General features: G+C 35.2%; 1 protein-coding gene and 1 long non-coding RNA gene across 5 annotated transcripts in view; one reads left to right on the top strand and one right to left on the bottom strand.

Annotated features, from left to right (window-relative positions):
* Positions 1-461: 461 nt before the first annotated feature.
* LOC309636709 lies at positions 462-4,590 on the bottom strand. Its single transcript, XR_014250163.1, has 2 exons — positions 4,515-4,590; positions 462-622 (listed from the first exon to the last, which is right to left on the bottom strand). It is a non-coding gene; the product is annotated as an uncharacterized lncRNA (long non-coding RNA).
* A 1,796-nt stretch (positions 4,591-6,386) lies between these two features.
* DYNC2H1 (dynein cytoplasmic 2 heavy chain 1) overlaps positions 6,387-20,664 on the top strand; it is a 381,735-nt gene continuing 367,457 nt past the window's right edge. For 3 of the 4 annotated variants that reach the window (XM_082409863.1, XM_082409862.1, XM_082409864.1), the window contains exons 1-5: positions 6,392-6,757; positions 11,067-11,237; positions 11,672-11,807; positions 18,936-19,054; positions 20,058-20,202. In XM_082409863.1, the coding sequence (XP_082265989.1) occupies positions 6,563-6,757; positions 11,067-11,237; positions 11,672-11,807; positions 18,936-19,054; positions 20,058-20,202 (766 nt within the window). In that variant the 5' untranslated portion in view covers positions 6,392-6,562. Of the gene's footprint in view, positions 6,758-11,066; positions 11,238-11,671; positions 11,808-18,935; positions 19,055-20,057; positions 20,203-20,664 lie in introns of all 4 variants that reach the window. The other variant, XM_082409865.1, reaches the window with a different exon arrangement.

Here is a 20,664-nt window from a genome sequence, read left to right as displayed (position 1 = left end):
CTTGCCTGAGAGATCTGCACACCACCAGGATAGACCCTGATTCAGTCCAAGTATGGGCAACAAGCAAGATGACTGGCCAAAGACAACCTGGAAAGCAAAACCCATTACCATAAAACCTGAGACTGCAAGCCACGTGGCAGAGCAGCTCTCCTGGGCTCCCTTACCCTACTGCTCTCCACCCGGGTGCCCCTTCCCAATAAAGTCTTTTGCTTTGTCAGTACATGTGTCTCCTTGGACAATTCATTTCTGAGTGTTAGACAAAAGTCCACTCTTGGGCCCTGGAAGGGGTCCTCCTTCCTACAACAATTATAGAGGAAAAGATTACCTATTATAGTAATACGTTATGAAAGTTTTTTATACTAAGAACCTTAAAACAGTAGGTTCACTAGCATACTTCATTACACTGAAAGGCAAAATTAAAAGCACTATATTTATTAGACAAATGATTATCATGTAATTAGTTATAGGTGCAACAGACTTTATTAAGACAGCATACTGTAAAACAGCTTTACAAACTCACATGCCTACAGGGGCAAGTAGGCTATGTAAATTAGTGAAATGGTCTGGGTGTGAGACAGTGGGGTGGGTGAGTGCATATCTTATCTGCAGCAGTCTGGATGGGCTAGATTAGGGCAGAGAAACAAAGAAGTCAATTGTTCAGTTGTTTAAGACAACCAAATTTGTTTGTTGCTCACACTACATGTAGGTCAAGGGTCAGCTGGGGACCCTGTTCTTTGTCATTAGAACAAATCTATCTAGATTTGACATATCTATCAAATGTCACTATCTAGAACATTATTGGTTACTATGGCAGAGGAAAAAGAAAGTGCATAGTTTATCTTGCTTAGTCCAAGCAACATTTTTTTCCTTAATTTGAAATATGTTAGAAGGTATAGTAGTCATTAGAACTGTTCTCAGATATTTTATAGCTCTCTTTCTTTCTGTGCACAAGGTACAATAGCACTTTCCTGCCTACTTGCAGTTAGATGTTACTATGTGGCTTAGTTGGCCAACAAAATGTAAATGGAATTGATGTGCATAAACTTTAAGAGCCACAAGGTTTATTTTCCCTCAATACCAATAAGATATATTTTCAATTAAAACAATTGTGACTATTCAAGAGAACTCTCATATAAGGTAATTTAAAACAAAGCTCAAGAAGTAGAAACAATTTTTACCAAAAAGTTTACAATTAACTTTGATATTTAATTTTTAATATGTAATGAAGCACCAGCATTCAAATAAATAGTATTTAACATCTGATAGAAGACTCAAAATATTTATTTAATCATAGTGTCTGTATTTACTTATAGTGAAACCCAAGAGTATTGTCTGCAAGGAACTCCACGCTTTGATTTTGTTCTCCACCAGTGTCTGTTTCTGATTCTCTTTGTTAGTGGAGATTGAGGAAAATCATCCCCACATTACCACATTTCTGGCCCATTCCCCCACCTCCTCAACCATGTCCAGGATTAGTCTGGGGAATGGAGGAAGACAGAAGTGCAAATGCAAGAATCATCTTCATTTATATGTATGAACTGATAAACACTAACCCCTTTATTTACATGGCTCCTTCCTCTCCCCCTATATTTTCAGTACAGTTGACTACAGGAAGTATTGGGTCCCTATTAGAGTCAGGTGTAATGGTTAATGACTATTTTCTGACTTAGGAACAGAATTTGGAGAAATAGAATCCTTATTATTCCACAGGGACACATAAAAATGTATAGAAGTAAATATATTTAAGTATTTGAGTTGCACATTAAATGTCATGTTAGAATATATATTTCATTGTACTGGTGATTGAAATCTGTAAATACTATGCCCTAGAGTAAGTTTCAGCTTCTCTAAGTCTGAAGAAGAGGTTCTGAAATTACATTCTTTCATGTATAGCTCCCCCAACAGTATCCAAGGATAGTAATTAGATGACTATTTTTTAATATGAGAAATGATATTATAACAATCCTATGGTATTTTTTCTTTAAATTGAACAAGAGTATAAAGAGTATATTTAATAAGTGGGGCAATATTTTTTAACCATCATTATGTTTTTAATATAATTTGCCCAATATTTGTCAAACGTAATGGATAAAACAGAAAAAGTTTTTTTCCTCTATTCACTTTCATAAAATAGATACAGATAACTTAGAGATCATCTAGAACAGTGGTACCCTGGGGAAACTTGAGTTATTTTTAGGGGTCTGTGAGGTCAAACTATTTCCACAATAATAGTAAGACATTTTGTGCCTCTTTCACTGTGCTTGACATTTGATGGTGTAAAAGTAATGGTGGGCAGAATTCTAAAACAGCCCCAAGGTTTCACTCTCTGGTGGGCACACCTTGTATAACCTTCTAATCTTGAACGTGGGCAAATCCTGTGAATATGGTGGGCTACCACTTCCATGCTTTAGTTTACTACTCAGTTAACTTTGAGTTAATAAAGGAGATTATTCACTGGGCTTGATCTAATTGGGTAAAACCTTAAAAGGAATGGGGCCCTTCGTGTTATAAGAGATTTGAAGCACAGGAGAGATTTGATGTGTAAGAAAGTTCTCCATTGTTGGCTTTGAAGATGGAGGTAAAGAATGCAGTGGCCTCTAGTTGCTGAAGGTGCCTCCAGCTTATAGCCAGCAAAGAAATGGGGACCTAGGTCTTGCAACTGCAAGGAATTTAGTTCTGTCTCAGCTATATGAGCTTGAAAGAGGACCCTAAGCTCCAGATGAGAACTCAGCCTGGCCAACATGTTGAATTAAGCCTTGTGATACCCTTAGCAGAGGACCAGAGATGCAGTTCCCAGACTACTAATGGACAGGACTTCAAGCTAATAAATGGGTAGTGTTTTAGGCCACTAAGTTTGTAGCAATTTGTGATGCGGCAATGGAAAACTAATATAGTGGCTAAACTGCTGACACCTTGGCACAAATCAAGGCACCAAAATGTTTTAGTAGTCATCCATTCTTCACTTCCATGTGCTCACAGGAAAAGATTCCAGTTTCACTTACGAATGTGCTCAATGATAGAGTAAATAAGTTTATCAGATCTCAAAACTTGAGTACAAGTCATTTTAATATTCCGACTGATGAAACACCATAAAGCACTTCTGCTGCATACTGAAGTACAGTTTGCCTTAAAAAAAAGAACTTGTGTGACTGTTTGAATTGTGATCAAAACTAGCAGCTTTTATCACTGAAGACAATTTTTACTTGAAAGAATGACAAACTATGATTATTAAGATTTGGGTATTTGGCAGACATTTTTTTTTTCTCAAAAATGAATGAAATAAGCCTATCATTTCAAGGAAAAAACTGACAGTATTTGTTGCCAATGATGAAATTCAGGCTTTCATGCAAAAATTAGAATTTTGGAAAACTTAAACTCTCTACTGTAAGCTTGACAACCTCTCCATACATAAAGACTTTTTCTTATGATATCAGTGGTTTACTAATGAATGTGATTTTTTAATATTGTATAGTGAAATGTATCAACATTTAGAAGATCTGCATAGCTCAAATATTTTCCAAATGATCAATGCATGATGTTACAAAATTATGCATGGGTAAAACATCCATTCAGAGTGCAAGTGACCAATGGATTTTAATGTAGCTGAGTATGAAATGTTGATTGATATGGTTCCAGATTCCAAATCGCAACTGTCCTTTAAGAAACTACCATTTGTGGAGTTTTGGTTTAGTAACAAAGAAGAATATTCACAGTTATCTGAAAAGATTATAAAGTTCTTTCCGTTTTCCAACTACATTATCTGTGTTTTCTCCATATACTTCAACCAAAACAACATATTGCAAGAGATGGAATGCAGAAGTAGACAGAGGATCTCCCACTAAGGAATATATTAAAGAGATTTGCAAAAATGTAAAACAATACCACTCTCCTGACCAAATTTATTTTTGTTTTGGGAATTATAATTATTTTCATAAAATATGTTATTTATGTTAACAAGTCATGGGCTTATTATTTTTAAATGGATGAATAAATGAATATTTTAAAATTTGTCTCACTTTGAATGACTATTATAGTAAATGTTGATAGAAATAATGCACAGAAACAAAAATTTTCTGGAGGCTTCAATACTTTTTTAAAGTATAAATAAGTCCTGACATCAAGAGGTTTGATAAATGTAAATATCGAAAAAAGTTTGGAATCCTTCATTCAGAAAGGTTTTGTGCCCTGTCCTCTGGCTCACATTATCTGTTTGCATGCCACCTGCTAACCAATTTCTAAACAAATGCTACACATTAATTTTTTTTAAACAGCACCCTACTGCTGATATCAATTACTCATTGGTTAGTGTGGCCTAAATTGCTATTAAAAAATAGACCCACACATGTATAATATAAAATGGTTCAAACACAATAAAGGTTATTTCTTGCTTAACAATTGCTGGCTTTATGCCACACTGTGATTCAGAAGCCCTGGTTCAGACTCTTTCATGGTTCTGCCATCTCTTGTTGCTTTGTTAGCTGCATCCAGCTGGCAAAGGGTAAAAGTATACTTACTTCTTTAAAACCTTGCCTTGGAAATGGCACACACTACTTCTGCTCACATTTCATTGGTGAGAATTAGTTAATGTCCACACCTGGATGGTAAACGCTTCTTAGCTGTGAAAGGGGAGATATGATGTTAGTGGCTAGCCTGCTGCCTACCACTGTGAAATAGTGTCTAGAGATTGACTGAGAATTGGATTTGGGTATGAATCTTCGTTCTATAACTTACCATCTCTGAGATTCTTTCTTCTTTATTGAAGCTTCATGAGTACAGGGACTTTATCTGTCTTGTTTTCGACCCTAGGCCTAAGTCTGGGTATACAGCAGTGAACAAGATACACAAAATCCCTACCCCCATGGGGTTTACATGTCAACCGGACATCTATGTTAAAATGTTTTTTGACATCTGGGTTAAAATTGATTGAAACACTCAAATTTCATATCTTGTGGAAGTCCAAAGCCCATCCAAGATTTCTAAAAATTCCTGGGAGGATGAGATTCTCATGATTTCAACTGCTTTCTAGACTCATCTCCCTACATGTGTTGCCTTTTTATTCACTTTTATTCATATTGCCATGGATGCTTAATTCAGCCATTTCATACATGTCCACCAAAATAACTCACCCAGACTAAGCATTTGTGAGTAATGGAGACTTCCCTTAAGACCCTGGTAAGGATCATAATGCCCATTGCAGAGCAAGAATTTCTGTATCCATATTAGCCATTTTTGCTTTCAAAATCCTTTTTGGCTACCCAGTCACCCTGGGTTCCTATTTGGATTTTTTCCCATCCAGTTGCCAGTATTCTACCTCACTGACTCCTCTCCTACCTTTTGGATTATTTCGTAAGAATGTGAATTCATTTCCCTTTATAATTTAAAGCACTTCAGCTTTCCTTAGTCTCTATTCCTCAAACTTAATCAAGATGCTCAGCAGATAAAAAGACCCTCTTTCTAATTCTAAAAGAATATAGTTGTGATTACTGAGTGCAAATAAAAAAATTGGTATGTGTTTATTTTCCCTAGGATAATGGCTCAAATCAGGGCTGAGATGATGACTGATTATGAGGGCAGAGACTATGGTCTCCAGGGCCTAGTTCACTACTTGGCATATAGCAGCATGCGGTAAATATTTTTAGAAGATAATTATTGAATTCGGAGAGTCTTTGATGAATATTGGGATAAATGATCATCAATTTAGTAGTTTGTAGTGATGCCATGGGGTAGAAAATGATGAAGCCTGCTTTCAGGTCTGTATTTCTTCAGCATTCGGTTATGCTTGTTATAAAACAAATTAACAAGTATCATTGCCCGTTTTGGTTATTTTACAATATGGCTGTGTGTTCTGATAACAATTGTGATGAAAAATTGGTGGTTACATTTTTCTGAAATAATAGGATAACAAAATTAAAATAATGGTGGGAAATTAACTAACACAGAAACGAGCAGAGTAAGATGGAGAAAGTAAATTAACATTGTATTGAACTCCTATTCTTTATCAGTCTCTTTAAAAAGCGGTGTTTAAATAGTAATCTCTTAAAGTCCTCATTACAACCCAGATAGTATTTCCCCATTTTACAGATGTGGAACTTGACGTTGACACGGTGGGTTGCTAACGAGTGAAGGGGAAGAGGGAGCACTAGAACCCCAGCCATCCTAAATCCTTGTCATACTGCTGCACTTGAAGACTAGAGGTATGTCTTCTAATTATGCGTTATAAGAAGTCAGTAGAAAGCATTAAAGGCAGATTTTGCGACCTAACACAAACTTGCCTGAATCCTTTGCAATCGACGACCGCGGCGAGCAGCTAAGGAGCTCCTAGATGATCGATCCTCTGTGAGAGCTTTGCGTGCGCGTGCCCGAGATGGTAACGCCCACCGCGCGCCGCCGTAGTGCTCCGTCGCCATAGCGACTGCCCGTGGCAACCGCGGAGCTCCGCAGGCCCGCAGGCGAGCTCCGGATTTGAGCCTAGTTCTCATCTTCCCTTTACTTCTGTCCCGAATGTTTTTTTTCCTCCTTCCCTCTTTGCCGCCCTCCCCCACCTTTCCCCTTCTCTAGAATCATGGCGGGCGGAACCGGGGACGTTCGGAAGCTTTTCATCTTCACTACTACTCAGAATTACTTTGGACTGGTGTCGGAATCCTGGGACCAGCCGCTGCTGTACAACAGTCCTGAAATCAACAACTTCTTGGACGACGGGAACCAGATGCTCCTCAGAGTGCAGCGATCCGACGTCGGAATTTCCTTTTCCAATGTGGTATGCTTCCCTGCACCCCTGCCCCGACCTCAGCCAGAAGGATGTCGGGTCCCTTTCTGCCTTCCTGGTTGGATCATTCTAGAGGGCCCAATGCTGTCCCCGCTTGATGAGCTGCGCTGGCCTCGTGCTTCAGCGTGTAGTGTCCAAGCTTGCATACCACCTGACCAAAGGAGTTTCCCTGTCCATGCACCTGAAGAGAACAATTCTAGTCTTTCTAGTTTTTTTTTTTTTTTTTTTTAATACTACAGATAGGTTATAACTAAAAATAAAATATTTACCTTATTTATTTAAACATTTTTTCTTTCTCCTCCCTTTTGAGGTTCTTTGAGGCAAATTCTAGTGTATCTTTTTTGGATTATATACGAGTTTAAATTTACTCTAGGGAAAGAATAGTTAGGAATTCAAATCTTTTAAGAAATGATAAGGCAGAAAGTTTAAATTCTTTTTGTTGTTCCACATATGATGTATTGATTTATTCATTATTATTTACTGCTGCCTCCACTGGCAGGCTTGTTTAAGAAATGGTTGCATTTGCAACCAGGAGATACACACACACACACACACACACACACACACACACACACACACACACACACACACACACACACACACACTCAGAGTAATACACAGAAAAAAAATTGCCTCACACATTACCCCTGCCTCATACTGAGCCCCTGCTCAGTAAATGGAGGAAAATTAACAAGTGATAGTCATATATTAAACCTTTTCCTCTTGTGTTCACTGGTGTCCCTAGGTCTAACAGAGTATTTGACACCAGCGAGCACTGAATGAATTTTTGTAGAATGATTGTATCATTCACCCTATTATGAATTTTTAGTCTTGGATTTGACTCAATTCTATTCAATCGACGTATTTTGAACTCAATATATGCAAGGCACTTTGCTAGGTTTGGTGAGTTTACAAAGATGTAAAAAGCATAGATAATCATAGCTAATGTTTATTTTCCCTTTACACTCTGTCAGGTACTGTTCTAAGTACTTTGTGTGTTTTGGCTTATTTAATAGTCACAACAACACTATAAGATAGAAACTGTTTTTATTTCCATTTTGTGGCTGTTGAAAGTAAGGCACAAAGGTTACACCCTAAGCGTTAACTACTCCACTTCTCTAATAGGTTAGTGTAATTCAGAACAGGACCCCCTGTGTCTCTCTTCTAGAGCTTCACTCCAGTGGCCTAGGATGGCATATACTCAACAAGTTATAAAATCAGGGCACATGGCTGTAAATGCCACCGAAAGTTTAGATAGAGTGTAATGGGAAATTAAGATCTCACAAGCTGCGTGGCCAAAAAACAAAACAAAACAAAACAAACAAAAAAAGAAAATGGAAACTATAACTTTTAATTAAGCTAGTAGAGCCCAACAGTGTACTTTATCTTTAGTCATACATCACACTACAGATTTTTAGTCATATTTGAAAATGTTTTGTTATATCTTAAGTTGTACTTTAGATATCTAAGAGTCAGCATGATTGAAGAAATTAACAATTACTGAGTACTTACTATGGGTCTGGCATTGTCCTGGGTGCTGGGGATAAAGTCATGAACATGTCAGGGTTTATCTCCAAGGAGTAACATTCAAATGGACTAAAGTAGGCTAAACACATGCACACAGGTGTATAATGTAACATAATTTTGGGTATTGATAAGTGCTATTAATAAAAATAGAGTAATGTTAAAGTAGTGATGGGGATGGGGAGGGGAAGTGCATTAAAATAGAGAGGGAGGGAATACCTGTCTGAATTAGTGACCTTTGAAGTGAGATTTAAATGATGACTTGTAGGCAGATTTAGGGGAAGAGTTTTCTAAGCAAAAGAAATGATAAGTACCAAGGCCTTGAGCTGGGTCTTATCTTGGTTTTAAGGAGCTGGAAAAAAAAAAAAATCCAGAGTCATTGCTGAAGTTTAATGAATAACCAAAGAATGTGAAAGTTACAGTATGGCCTGATCATTTAGGACCTTGTACACCATTTAGGTTGAAATAGGAAGTCGTTGGTAATCTTAAGCAAGAGAGAGATGTGATCTGGTTTATGCTGTAGAATAGAGGTTGGCAAATTTTTTCTATAATGGGCCAGATAATAAATATTTTGGGTTTGCAGGTCGTAAGGTCTCTGTCACAACTCCAGCTCTGCCATTGCCATGAGAAAGCAGCCATAGACAATATGTGAGTGAATGAGTGTGGCTGCATTCCACTTTATTTATGGACACTGATACTTGAATTTCATATCATGAAATGTTATTATTCTTTCGTTTTTTTCAGAAAATGTGGAAATAATTTTTAGCTTGTGGGCTGTACAAAACAGGCAGAAAGTTGTGGTATGCTGATCCCTGATCGATCCCAGTAGATGATAGAGGTATTTTGCAACCTCATAAAAGAACCAACTTTACACCTTAATAATTACCAAATTATAGTCAGTTAAGAGGAAACAGCAGTTGCCAATGATAGGGAAACTTGGAGGAGAGGTGGCTAGGAGTGCTCATTCTCAGTTTTTCTTTACTCAGGGAATGATGAACAGCTGTAGCCAACTTATCCTTTGCTTTAACTCTGACTTTGCCTAGGGCAAAGCTCATTGTCCTGATTGATGCCCCAGGGTGCCTTGGCCAGTGACTATAGATACTGTTTTCAAAGTATGATGTTAAAATATGTATTTTCTGAATATTCTTTCTTCAGATAGGTGAGAGGAGGGAAGTTTAAGGGTATGGCCTATTTAATTACTAAGGAATGAATTTTTCAAATCTACTTATCTGCAGCTTGTTATTCTCGCTTGTAATTGGAATAAAATGATCATGCTAGCAATAGAGTTCTAATGCGTGAAAATGAGAGTTTGAGAAAAGCAGCAATACTGAGTAAATGCCAATTCCTTCCTAGTGGCTAAAAAAATACAATGATTAGGATAAAAGAAAAGTAGCACAAAAACTCACTCACCTTTTTTTTTTTATTGGAGTATAGTTGCTTTACAATGTTGTGTTAGTTTCTGCTGTGCAAGGAGGTGAATCAGCTATATGTATACCTATATCCCCTCCCTCTTGGACCTCCCTTCCACCACCTCCCCCATCCCACCCATCTAGGTTGTCGCAGAGCACCGAGCTGAGCTTCCTGTGCTTTATAGCATGTTCCCAATAGCTATCTATTTTACACATGGTAGTGTATATATGTCAACCCTAATCTCCTAATTTGTCCTACCCTCCCCCTCCACCCCATGTCCACATGTGCGTTCTCTAAGTCTACGTCTCTTTTCCTGCCCTGCAAATAGGTTCGTCTGTACCATTTTTTTAGATTCCACATGTATGCGTTAATATACGATATTTGTTTTTCTCTTTCTGGCTTACTTCACTCTGTATGACGGACTCTAGGTCCATCCACATCTCTACAAATGATCTAATTTCGTTCCTTTTTGTGGCTGAGTAATATTCCATTGTATATATGTACCACATCTTCTTTATCCATTCATCTGTCCTTGAACATTTAGGTTTTTTCCTTGTCCTGGCTGTTGTAAATAGTGCTGCAATGAACATTGGGGTACATGTGTCCTTTTGAATTATGGTTTTCTTAGGGTATATGCCCAGTAGTGAGATTGCTGGGTCACATGGTAGTTCTATTTTTAGTTTTTTAAGGAACCTCCATACTGTTCTCCTTAGTGGCTGTATCAATTTACATTCCCACCAACAGTGCAAGAGGGTTCCCTTTTCTCCACACCCTCTCTAGCATCTATTGTTTGTAGATTTTTTGATGATAGCCATTCTGACCAGTGTGAGGTGATAATCTAGTTATATGACAATTTAGTAAAAAAGTTTGATCTCAGATACTTTAAGGAAAAAATGTTTGTTCAGATAAAGATGATTTTAGGAGATGGACAACCTAAGTTTGTTTTGGTAGTTCTGAGTTTATACTGAACTTAGTTTCATGTAAGAGGGTAATTAGCATCCTTGTTATAGAGTTTCTGGAGTAGAGTGAAGAAGTATACTAGTCACCATTGTGTACCTGGGGCACACAGCTTTGATCTGTAGTATTACTGAATCTGTCTGGAGTGGATGTTAACAATATTCATAGTGCTTTTTGTTTATAAACCATTTATCAAAGTAGCTTTATGATACAATCACATATAAGTGGGGATACATTTTTAAAACTCAGGGTTTTTTAAGGATTGGTTGTAATATACTATAATTATTTCTAAAGTATACTTTTTCCAAGGGGTAAAATTACAGTAATACAACATTTTAGGGAAATATATAAATTTTCAAGTATTAACTTTATGAAAATAACATTAAAAATCATTTGTTTACCACTTTAGATTGATTTTGCCGACACAAAAGATAAAGTGCTGGTGTTTTTCAAGCTGCGACCTGAAGTAATTACTGATCAGAATCTACATAAAAACATTCTTGTTTCATCTATGTTAGAATCACCTATAAATTCCCTTTACCAAGCAGTACGGCAAGTATTTGCGCCAATGTTGTTAAAGGTGAGTAAATTAAAGTAGCTTGTATGGTTGTTGTTGCTTTTAGCCTAAGTATTTGGGTAAATGCTTTCATACACACAAACGTAAATATTTATTATTTTATTTACTGGTAATATCATTAGTATTTTAGTTTTTAAATTAAAATATTTTTTCTTTGTAATTTAAAAAAATTTTAATGTAGGCTTTATTGACAAATAGAGAAATTGGAGAAAGATGTAAAATGCAATCTACATCAGCTCTTAAATTGCTATAGTAAATGATCTTTATAAAGTTTTAACTGTTGAAAGGACTTTTTCCCTTCCCTTATGAGATGGAGGTAGTGTCAGGCTTTGAGTGAAACAGATATATTTGGACTTAGTTCTTTTGACAGTGTTTTAGGAAGCCAGTTTGATTGGCAAGATTTTGATCATTGTATGCGCTTGTCTGTTTTTATTTAGGATCAGGAATGGAGCAGAAACCTTGATCCCAAACTTCAGAATCTTTTGAGTGAACTAGAAGCAGGCTTGGGTATAGTGCTACGAAGATCAGATACTAACTTATCAAAACTGAAATTTAAGGAAGATGACACACGAGGTATTTACCCATAGTTTTATCAAAGAAAATCAAAACAATTGCCTTATTAATACATTAGTAAATTAATACACTTCTTCAAAGATTTCTTTCCACACTTTGGATCTTCTGTGAGCTTGAGCTGCTTTTAAATGAATAGATTTACATATGGATTTGGAGAAGAGGAAAATGTGATCTGTAATAATGTGCAGTTCATGGAAATAGAAAATATAGTTGATTCTCATTATTTGCAGTAGTTCTGTTCTATAAAGTCACTGTGAACACTAAATTAGCGAATACTGAAGCATTGCTCCTAGGGTCCTGTGAGCCTCTGGTCATAAGATTTTCACCAACTGCTCAACACATAACCTTGTTTTAGGTGCGTTTGGTTTAGACACGTTATTTAATATATATTGTTGATGAATTGTCATTGAGCTTAAGGGCAACAGCACTGTAACTCTTGCCTGAATGAAGCTTATCTAACACAAGTATTTTCTCTGTAAGGTACTTCACAGTGTTCTTGTGCTAGGAACACTACACAGCACTTCAGAACCATGCTTGGGGGCCATTTTAAACAGCAAAATCACCAACAAAAAGTACAAAAATGTGAAAAACATGGCACTACATAGACTACAAAAAAGACATTTGTTTACAGTAGGTGATAGAAAATAAGAAAGCAGTGTTACTTTGTTCATCCTTAGCTGGGAACATATGCGTTGGGCAACTCAAATTTTTCACAGCTCTGCGCATGTCTGCAAATGACCACAAAAACATTGAGAGTATTGACTTTGGGTACATATAAATGTTAACGAGTAGGTGACTTCATAAATCCAGAACGTGTGAATAATGAGGATTGATGCTAATTGTATATTTGCGAAGATAATAAGCCAATGACTTTTATTTTAAAACGTATTTTTTTCCTGAAGCTAATTGTAATTTTGTGGCTATAGATAAATTATTTCATAAGAACAATTAAGGTGAAATGCATGACATACACAAATCATTAGTTTAAAATATTAGTTGTAGTTTTATACTTTGAATAGTAAAATAGATGCTTTTTGAATCTCATACAACCAGAAAGAATAGTGAATTTACTTCCAGCATGGGATTAAGCAACTAGAGGTTGCCCATTTCATTGGGAAAAAGAAAACTATTTTAATTTGCTTATTTTTCCTTCCAGTTTAATTGAGATATAATTGACATACAGCACTGTATAAGCTTAAGGTGTGTAGCATAGAGATTTGACTTAAATACATCAAGCAATGATTATCACAATAAGTTTAGTGAACATCCATCACCTCATATGGATACAAAATTAAAGGAATAGAAAAAAATTTTCTTTTCTTGTGCTGAGAACTCTTAGGATTTACTCTCTTAACTTTCATATATAATATACAGCAGTGCTAATTATATTTATCATGTTGTATATTACATCCCTACTACTTATTTATCTTTTGGAAGTTGTACCTTTTGACCACCTCATCCAATTCTCCTTCCTCCCATCCCCCACCTCTGGTAACTACAAGTCTGATTTATTTTTGTTTGTTTGTGTGTTTTTTTGTATAATTGACCTACAACAGTATGTTAGTTCCTGTTACACAACATAGTGATTTGGTATTTCTGTACATTTCAAAATGATCACCATGATGAGTCTAGTGACAGTGTGTCACCATAGAAAGGTATTGCATAGTTCTTGACTATATTCCCCACAGTATACATTTCATACCAGTGACTCCTTTATTTTGTAACTGGCAGTTACAAAATAAATCTTAATCTCCCTCACCCATTTCTTTCCTCCCTCAACCCCCTTCCCTCTGGTAACCACCTGTTTGTTCTCTGTATCTGTAATTCTGCTTTTTTTTTTTTTTTTTTAATATTTCTCCTGCACAGCGGGCACAGCAGCTGTTGCTTGGACTTCTTCAGGAACTTGTAGTTGAAGCCAGGCATGATGGGTGGGCACTGGTGAGCACATGGTGGCCCTACAGCTTGGGCCTCACTCCAACCACAAGCTGGGATTGGCTCCTGGTGGTGCCAAATCTCTATAACTCTGCTTTTGTTTTATTTGTTCATTTGTTTTGTTTCTTAGATTCCACATATAAGTGAGATCATACAGCATTTGTCTTTCTCTGCCTGACTTATTTAACTTAGCGTAATGTCATCTAGGTCCATCCATGTTGTCACAAATGGCAAGATTTCATTCTTTTTTACGGCTGAGTAATATTCCATTTATTTATATATATATATATACACACATATATATGTATATATATACACCCCACATCTTCTTTATCCATTCATCTGTTGATGGGCACTTAGGTTGCTTCCATATCTTGGCTACTGTAAATAACGCTGCTATGAACATAGGAGAGCATATATCTTTTTTAATTAGTGTTTTTGTTTTTTTCAGATAAATGCCCAGAAGTGTAATTGCTGGATCATATAGTAGTTCTATTTTTAATTTTTTGAGTAATCTGCATACTGTTTTCCATAGTGGCTGCTCTACTTTACCTTCCCACCAACACCTGTTATTTGTTGCCTTTTTTTAAAAAAATTAATTAATTAATTAATTAATTTTTGGCGTGTTGGGTCTTCGTTTCTGTGCGAGGGCTTTCTCTAGTTTCGGCAAGCAGGGGCCACTCTTCATCGCGGTGCACGGGCCTCTCACTATCGCGGCCTCTCTTGCTGCGGAGCACAGGCTCCAGACGTGCAGGTTCAGTAGTTGTGGCTCACGGGCCTAGTTGCTCCGCGGCATGTGGGATCTTCCCAGACCAGGGCTCGAACCCGTGTCCCCCTGCATTGGCAGGCAGATTCTCAACCATTGCGCCACCAGGGAAGCCCATTTGTTGCCTTTTTGATAAGTCATTGACAGTGTGAGGTGGTATCTCATTGTGGTTTTGATTTGCATTTTGCTGATGATTAGTGATGTTGAGCATTTTCATGTGTCTGTTGGCCATCTGTATGTGTCCTTTGCAGAAATGTTTATTCAGATCCTCTGCCTATTTTTTAATTGGGTTGTTTTTTTTTTGATACAGAGTTATATGAATTCTTTATATATTATGGATATTAACCCCTTATCTGATATATTGTTTGCAAATATCTTCTCCCATTCAGTAGGTGGCCTTTTCATTTTGTTGATAGTTTCCTTAGCTGTGCAAAAGCTTTTTAATTTTATGTAGTCCCATCTGTTTATTTTTGCTTTTGTTTCCCTTGCCTGAGAAGCCAGATCCAAAAAAATATTACTAAGACCAGTGACAGAGTGTACTCCCTATGTTTTCTTCTAGAAGTTATGGTTTCAGGTCTTACATTTAAGTCTTTAATCCATTTTGAACTTAATTTTGTGTATGATGGGAGAGAAAAGTCCAGTTTAATTCTTTTGCATGTAGGTCCAGCTTTTCCAACACCATTTACTGAAGAGGCTGTCTTTTCCCCTTTGTATATTCTTGCTTCCTTTGTCATAGATTAATTGCCATAAGTGTGAGTTCATTTCTGGGGTCGCTGTTCTTTCCATTGATCTATGTATCTGTATTTGTGCTAGTACCATACTGTTTTGATGACTGTAGCTTTGCAGTATAGTTTGAGATCAGGGAGCATGATAACTCCAGCTTTGTTCTTCTTTCTCAAGATTGTTTTGGTTATTTGGGGTTTTTTTTGTGTTTCCAGACAAACTTTAGGATCATTTTTCCTAATTCTGTGAAAAATGCCATTGGTATTTTGATAGGGATTGCATTGAATCTATGGATTGCCTTGGGTAGTATGCTCATTATAACATTATTAATTCTTCCAATCCGTGAATGTGGTATATCTTTCCATTTGTTTGTGTTGTCTTCAGTTTTTTCATCAATGTCTTATACTTTTCTGCATACAGGCTTTTTACCTCGTTAGGTAGTTTTATTCCTAGGTATTTTATTCTTTTTGATGTGATTGTTTTTTAAATTTCTCTTTCTGATAGTTTGTTGTTAGTGTATAGAAATACAACAGATTTCTGTGTATTAATTTTGTATCCTGAAATTTTACCAAATTCATTGATGAGCTCTAATAGTTTTTTTGTGGCATCTTGAGGATTTTCTATGTATAGTATCATGTCACCTGCAAACAGTGACAGTTTTGCTTCTTCCTTTCCAATTTGGATTCCTTTTATTTATTCTTTTTGTCTGATTGCTATGGCTAGGACCTCTAATACTGTGTTGAATAAAAGTGGTGAGAATGGCCATCCTTGTCTTGTTCCTGATGTTAGAGGAGATGCTTTCAGCTTTTCACCGTTGAGTATGATGTTAGCTGTGGGCTTATCATATATGTTATTGATTATGTTGAGGTGTGTTCCCTCTATATCCACTTTGTTGTTGAGAGTTTTTAATCATAAATGGATGCTGACTTTTGTCAAATTTTTTCTGTATCTATTGAGATGGTCATATGATTTTTATTCTTCAATTTGTTAACGTGGTATATCACGTTGATTGATTTTTGGATTTGAATCATCCTTGCATCCCTGGAATAAAACCCACTTGATTGTGGTATATGGACCGTTTAATGTATTGTTGAATTTGGTTTGCTAATATTTTGTTGAGGAATTTTGCATCTATATTCATCACTGATATTGGCCTGTAATTTTCTTTTTTTTTCTTTTTTTGTGATATCTTTGTCTGGTTCTGATTTTAGGGAGATGCTGGCTTTGGAAAATGAGTATGGAAGCATATCTTCCTCTGCAGTTTTTGGGAATAATTTGAGTATGATAGGCATTAACCCTTCTATACATATTTGGTAGAATTCACCAAACCATGTGATGTGAAGCCCTCTAGTTCTGGACTTTTGTTTTTTGGAGTTATTTTTTACAATTACCAGTAATGAAATGATTCAATTTCATTACTGGTAATTGTTCTACTCATATTTTCTACTTCTTCCTTGTTCAGTCTTGGGAAACTGTACATTTCTAGGGATTTGTCCTTTTCTTCTAGGTTGTTCATCTTATTGGTGTATAATTGTTCTTAATAATATCTTATGATCCTTTCTATATCTGTGGTGTCAGTTGTAACTTCTTTTTTCATTTCTGATTTTATTGATTTGGGCCCTCTTTCTTTTTTTCTTGATGAGTGTGGCAAAGTTTGTCGGTGACGTTTAATTTTTCAAAGAACCAGCTCTTAGTTTCATTGATCTTTTCTATTTTTTTTTTTTAAGTCTCTGTTTCATTTATTTCTGCTCTGATCTTTATGATTTCTTTCTTTCTGCTAACTTTTGGTTTTGCTTGTTCTTCTTTTTTCTAGTTCCTTTAGGTGTAAGGTTAAGTTGTTTTTTTGAGATTTTTCTTATTTCTTGAATAGGCTTGTATTGCTATAAACTTGCCTCTTAGAACTGCTTTTGCTGCATCATGTAGATTTTAGATTGTTGTGTTTTTATTTTCATTTTTCTTCAGGTATTTTTTGATTTTTCCTCTGTGATCCATTGATTGTAGCATGTTATTTAGTCTCTGCATATTTGTGTTTTTTTGCAGTTTTTTCCTTCTGGTTGATTTCCAGTCTCAGAGCATTGTGGTCAGGAAAGATGCTTGATATGATTTCAGTTTTCTTTAAATTTGCTGCATCTTATTTTTGTGGCCTAGCATGTGATCTGTCCTGGAGAATGTACCATGTGCATTTGAAATAAATGTATATTCTGCTGCTTGTGGATGGAATGTTCTATATATATATATTAAGTTTATTTCGTCTAATGTGTTATTTAAGGCCATTGTTTCCTTATTGATTTTCTGTCTGGATGATCTGTCCATTGATGTAAGTGGGATGTTAAAGTTCTCTACTATGAATTTATTACTGTCAGTTTCTCCCTTTATGTCTATTAATATTTGCTTTATGTATTAGGTGCTCCTATGTTGGGTGGATATATACTTACATCGTGTTATATCTTCTTAGATTGACCCCTTGATCAGTATGTAATGTCCTTCTTCATTATTTGTGAAAGTCTTTTTTTTTTTTTTTGACTATAATTAGCAAATTTTCTTTATTCCAACTTAGATTTTCTTATACAGATAATTTTCCACATAAATAAGAGTTAAAATCAGTGTTTTAATATTTTTTAAAAATAAAAAGTTAAAAGACATTAAGTATTCCTTTTGCAGTGTTTTTATTTATCCTTGTAGGGATGCTTTTTAGTAATTAATTGGACTATAAGAAAAACCGTACAGAAAGTTTGTACCACAAAATCATGTGTGACAGTCTTTAAAGTCTTTTTTTATCTGACATAAGTATTGCTTTTTGATTTCCATTTGCATGGAATACGTTTTCCCATCCCCTTTCAGTCTGAGTGTGGCTTTAGATCTGAAGCAGGTCTCTAGCAGCCAACATATATATGGGTTTTGTTTTTGTATCCATTCAGCCAATTTAAAGTAGTTATTGATAAGTGTGTACTGATTACCATTTTGTTAATTGTTTTGGGGTTGTTTTTGTAGTTTGTTTTTGTTCATAGAAATTGTAAAAATTATTTTCTGTGCATCCTTAAGAATACAGAAATGTGCAAAATCAGCAAATGAAACCAGTGTCTTGCTGGCTTTTCATTTTCAAATGATTCTATTCTTTTCTTCCTTCCTTCCTTCCTTCCTTCCTTCCTTCCTTCCTTCCTTCCTTTCTTTCTTTCTTTCTTTCTTCTAGTTTTATTGAGATAATTGACATACAGCGCTGTGTAAGTTTAAAGTGTACAGTATAATGATTCGACTTATATACATCGTGAAATGATATTCACAGTAAATTTAGTGAACATCTATTATGTCATATAGATACAAAATTAAAGAAATGAAACAAAAATTTTTTCCTTATGAGGAGAAATCTCAGCATTTATTCTCTTAAGAACTTTCATATATAACAAAGCAGTATTAATTATATTTATCATGTTGTACATTATATCTTTAGTACTCATTTATCTTATAACTAGTAGTTTGTTCCTTTTGAGCACCTTCATCCAATTCCCCCTCTCCCCACCCCCACCTCTGTTAACCAGCAATCTGATCTCTTTTTCTATGAGTTTATTTGTGAGATTTTGAAGTGTAATTGACTTACAAAACTATGTTAGTTCCTGGTGCACAATATAGTGTTTCAATATTTCTTTACATTTCAAAATGATCAGCATGATAACAGTTGATATTTCTCATTTTTCCTTCTCGCTTTTCAGGTATTCTTACACCAAGTGATGAGTTCCAGTTTTGGATAGAACGAGCTCATCGTGGAAGTAAACAGATTAGTAAAGAAAGAGCCAGTTATTTTAAAGAATTATTTGAAACAATTGCAAGAGTACGTGATTCATACATAGTTATATATCAGGTTTTGATAGAAGTACCTTAGCATTCAATTTTTACTAGATTTATCTCTGTTTTAAAATCATTACTTGATGGTTCTGGACAAAATATATTCTTCAGATGTAGCAGGGTTTACTTAAGATATGTATTTAACCTGAGTGCAACTTAGAAGTCCAAACTTTTAAAAAAGTTAAATTCTAATCTCTAGAAAATATTTTTCTCAAAAACATAATTACTTTCCTGCAGGTAGATAGGAAAAAACCAGAAACCTAATACTAACAGAGGTTTATCCTGCGGAGGTAATATGTTCTTTGGAAAAATTGTTTACTTTATTCAAATTAGCATTTTGGAGGAATCTGAAATATAAAAAGTCTTAGTTTGATACTTATTAGATTGATTATTCCTTGGTGTATCTGTGGGGAGGTTAAATAAGTGACCATTTTGAGTGTTTTTTACAAAATCTATTCTTTTCAAATATTTTCAAAATAAATATTTAGTAATTTTTTATTCATTCCCGATATTATTACATTAATATCATTTGAATGAAGTGTTTGAAATGGTTTAAAACTTTTTTTCCTAGCAGTGATATACCATGTACTATGTTTGCATTATTGGTAACATTGGGCAACCCAGGAAATGAATCAATAAAGAAATATGAGGTGAAATGGGTAGTGTACATATGGTGTTAAGGCCACTTCTATTAGGTAAATAAAACAAATGTCCTGAATTTAAAGGAAATTAGGCCAAGGGTAAAAATAAATTTATAGAGTTTATGCAATTCTTATTTTTCCTTCTGGCTTTCATGAAATTTATGTTTGTGAAGGAACTTATAGGGTATTTGCTTAAAGAAGTAATATATCATCTGAGAGAAGAAGAGGAGAAAATAATATGGCAGATATTAGAGATGTTAGCATTTGAAAAAGTCTGAGAACATTTTGACTATACTGCCCAAGGTACAAATATAATTATGTTTAAAAATGAATGCATTTTGGTTTTAGGAGTTTTATAACTTGGATGGTCTGTCCTTACTGGAAGTGGTTGACTTGGTGGAGACAACTCGGGATGTTGTAGATGATGTGTGGAGACAGACAGAACATGATCATTATCCTGAGTCACGAATGTTACATCTCTTAGATATTATAGGTACTAGTAAAGAAATAAACTTTTGCAATTTTGGGAGCCTGACTTATTTTGTTTTCTGTTTTTTCCGAAAATGTTCCTTAATACAATAATTGTTGCTTAAAGTAACTCTTAGAGCAAATCATATAGGATTATTTAAGTAGATATTTGTAAATAATTGGTTAATTTAAATCATAGTATCAGATTCTTTGACTATAATATAACTAAATTAACATAGATTTTTCGTCCCTATCTGTGTATTAATTTAGACTTTATTTTGTAATGAACTGGAAAGTTTAATATACATTGGGTTATCTGTCGACATTAAAAATACATATACTTTTTGACCCAGAATATACCTTTCTCATTGTTATCCTAAGAAAATGTTAGACAAGTATGTAAATGTGTATATAAAAGGATATTTATTACAGCATTGTTTGTAAAATGAGAGTAGAAACAAATAGCAATTGAGAATTGGTCATGTAA

Source organism: Balaenoptera physalus, assembly GCF_965194825.1.
Source record: "Balaenoptera physalus genome assembly, chromosome: 10".
Taxonomy (NCBI): Eukaryota; Metazoa; Chordata; class Mammalia; order Artiodactyla; family Balaenopteridae; genus Balaenoptera; species Balaenoptera physalus.
Note: the sequence above shows the minus strand (reverse complement) of the source record. Positions and strands in the feature narration are given on the sequence as shown.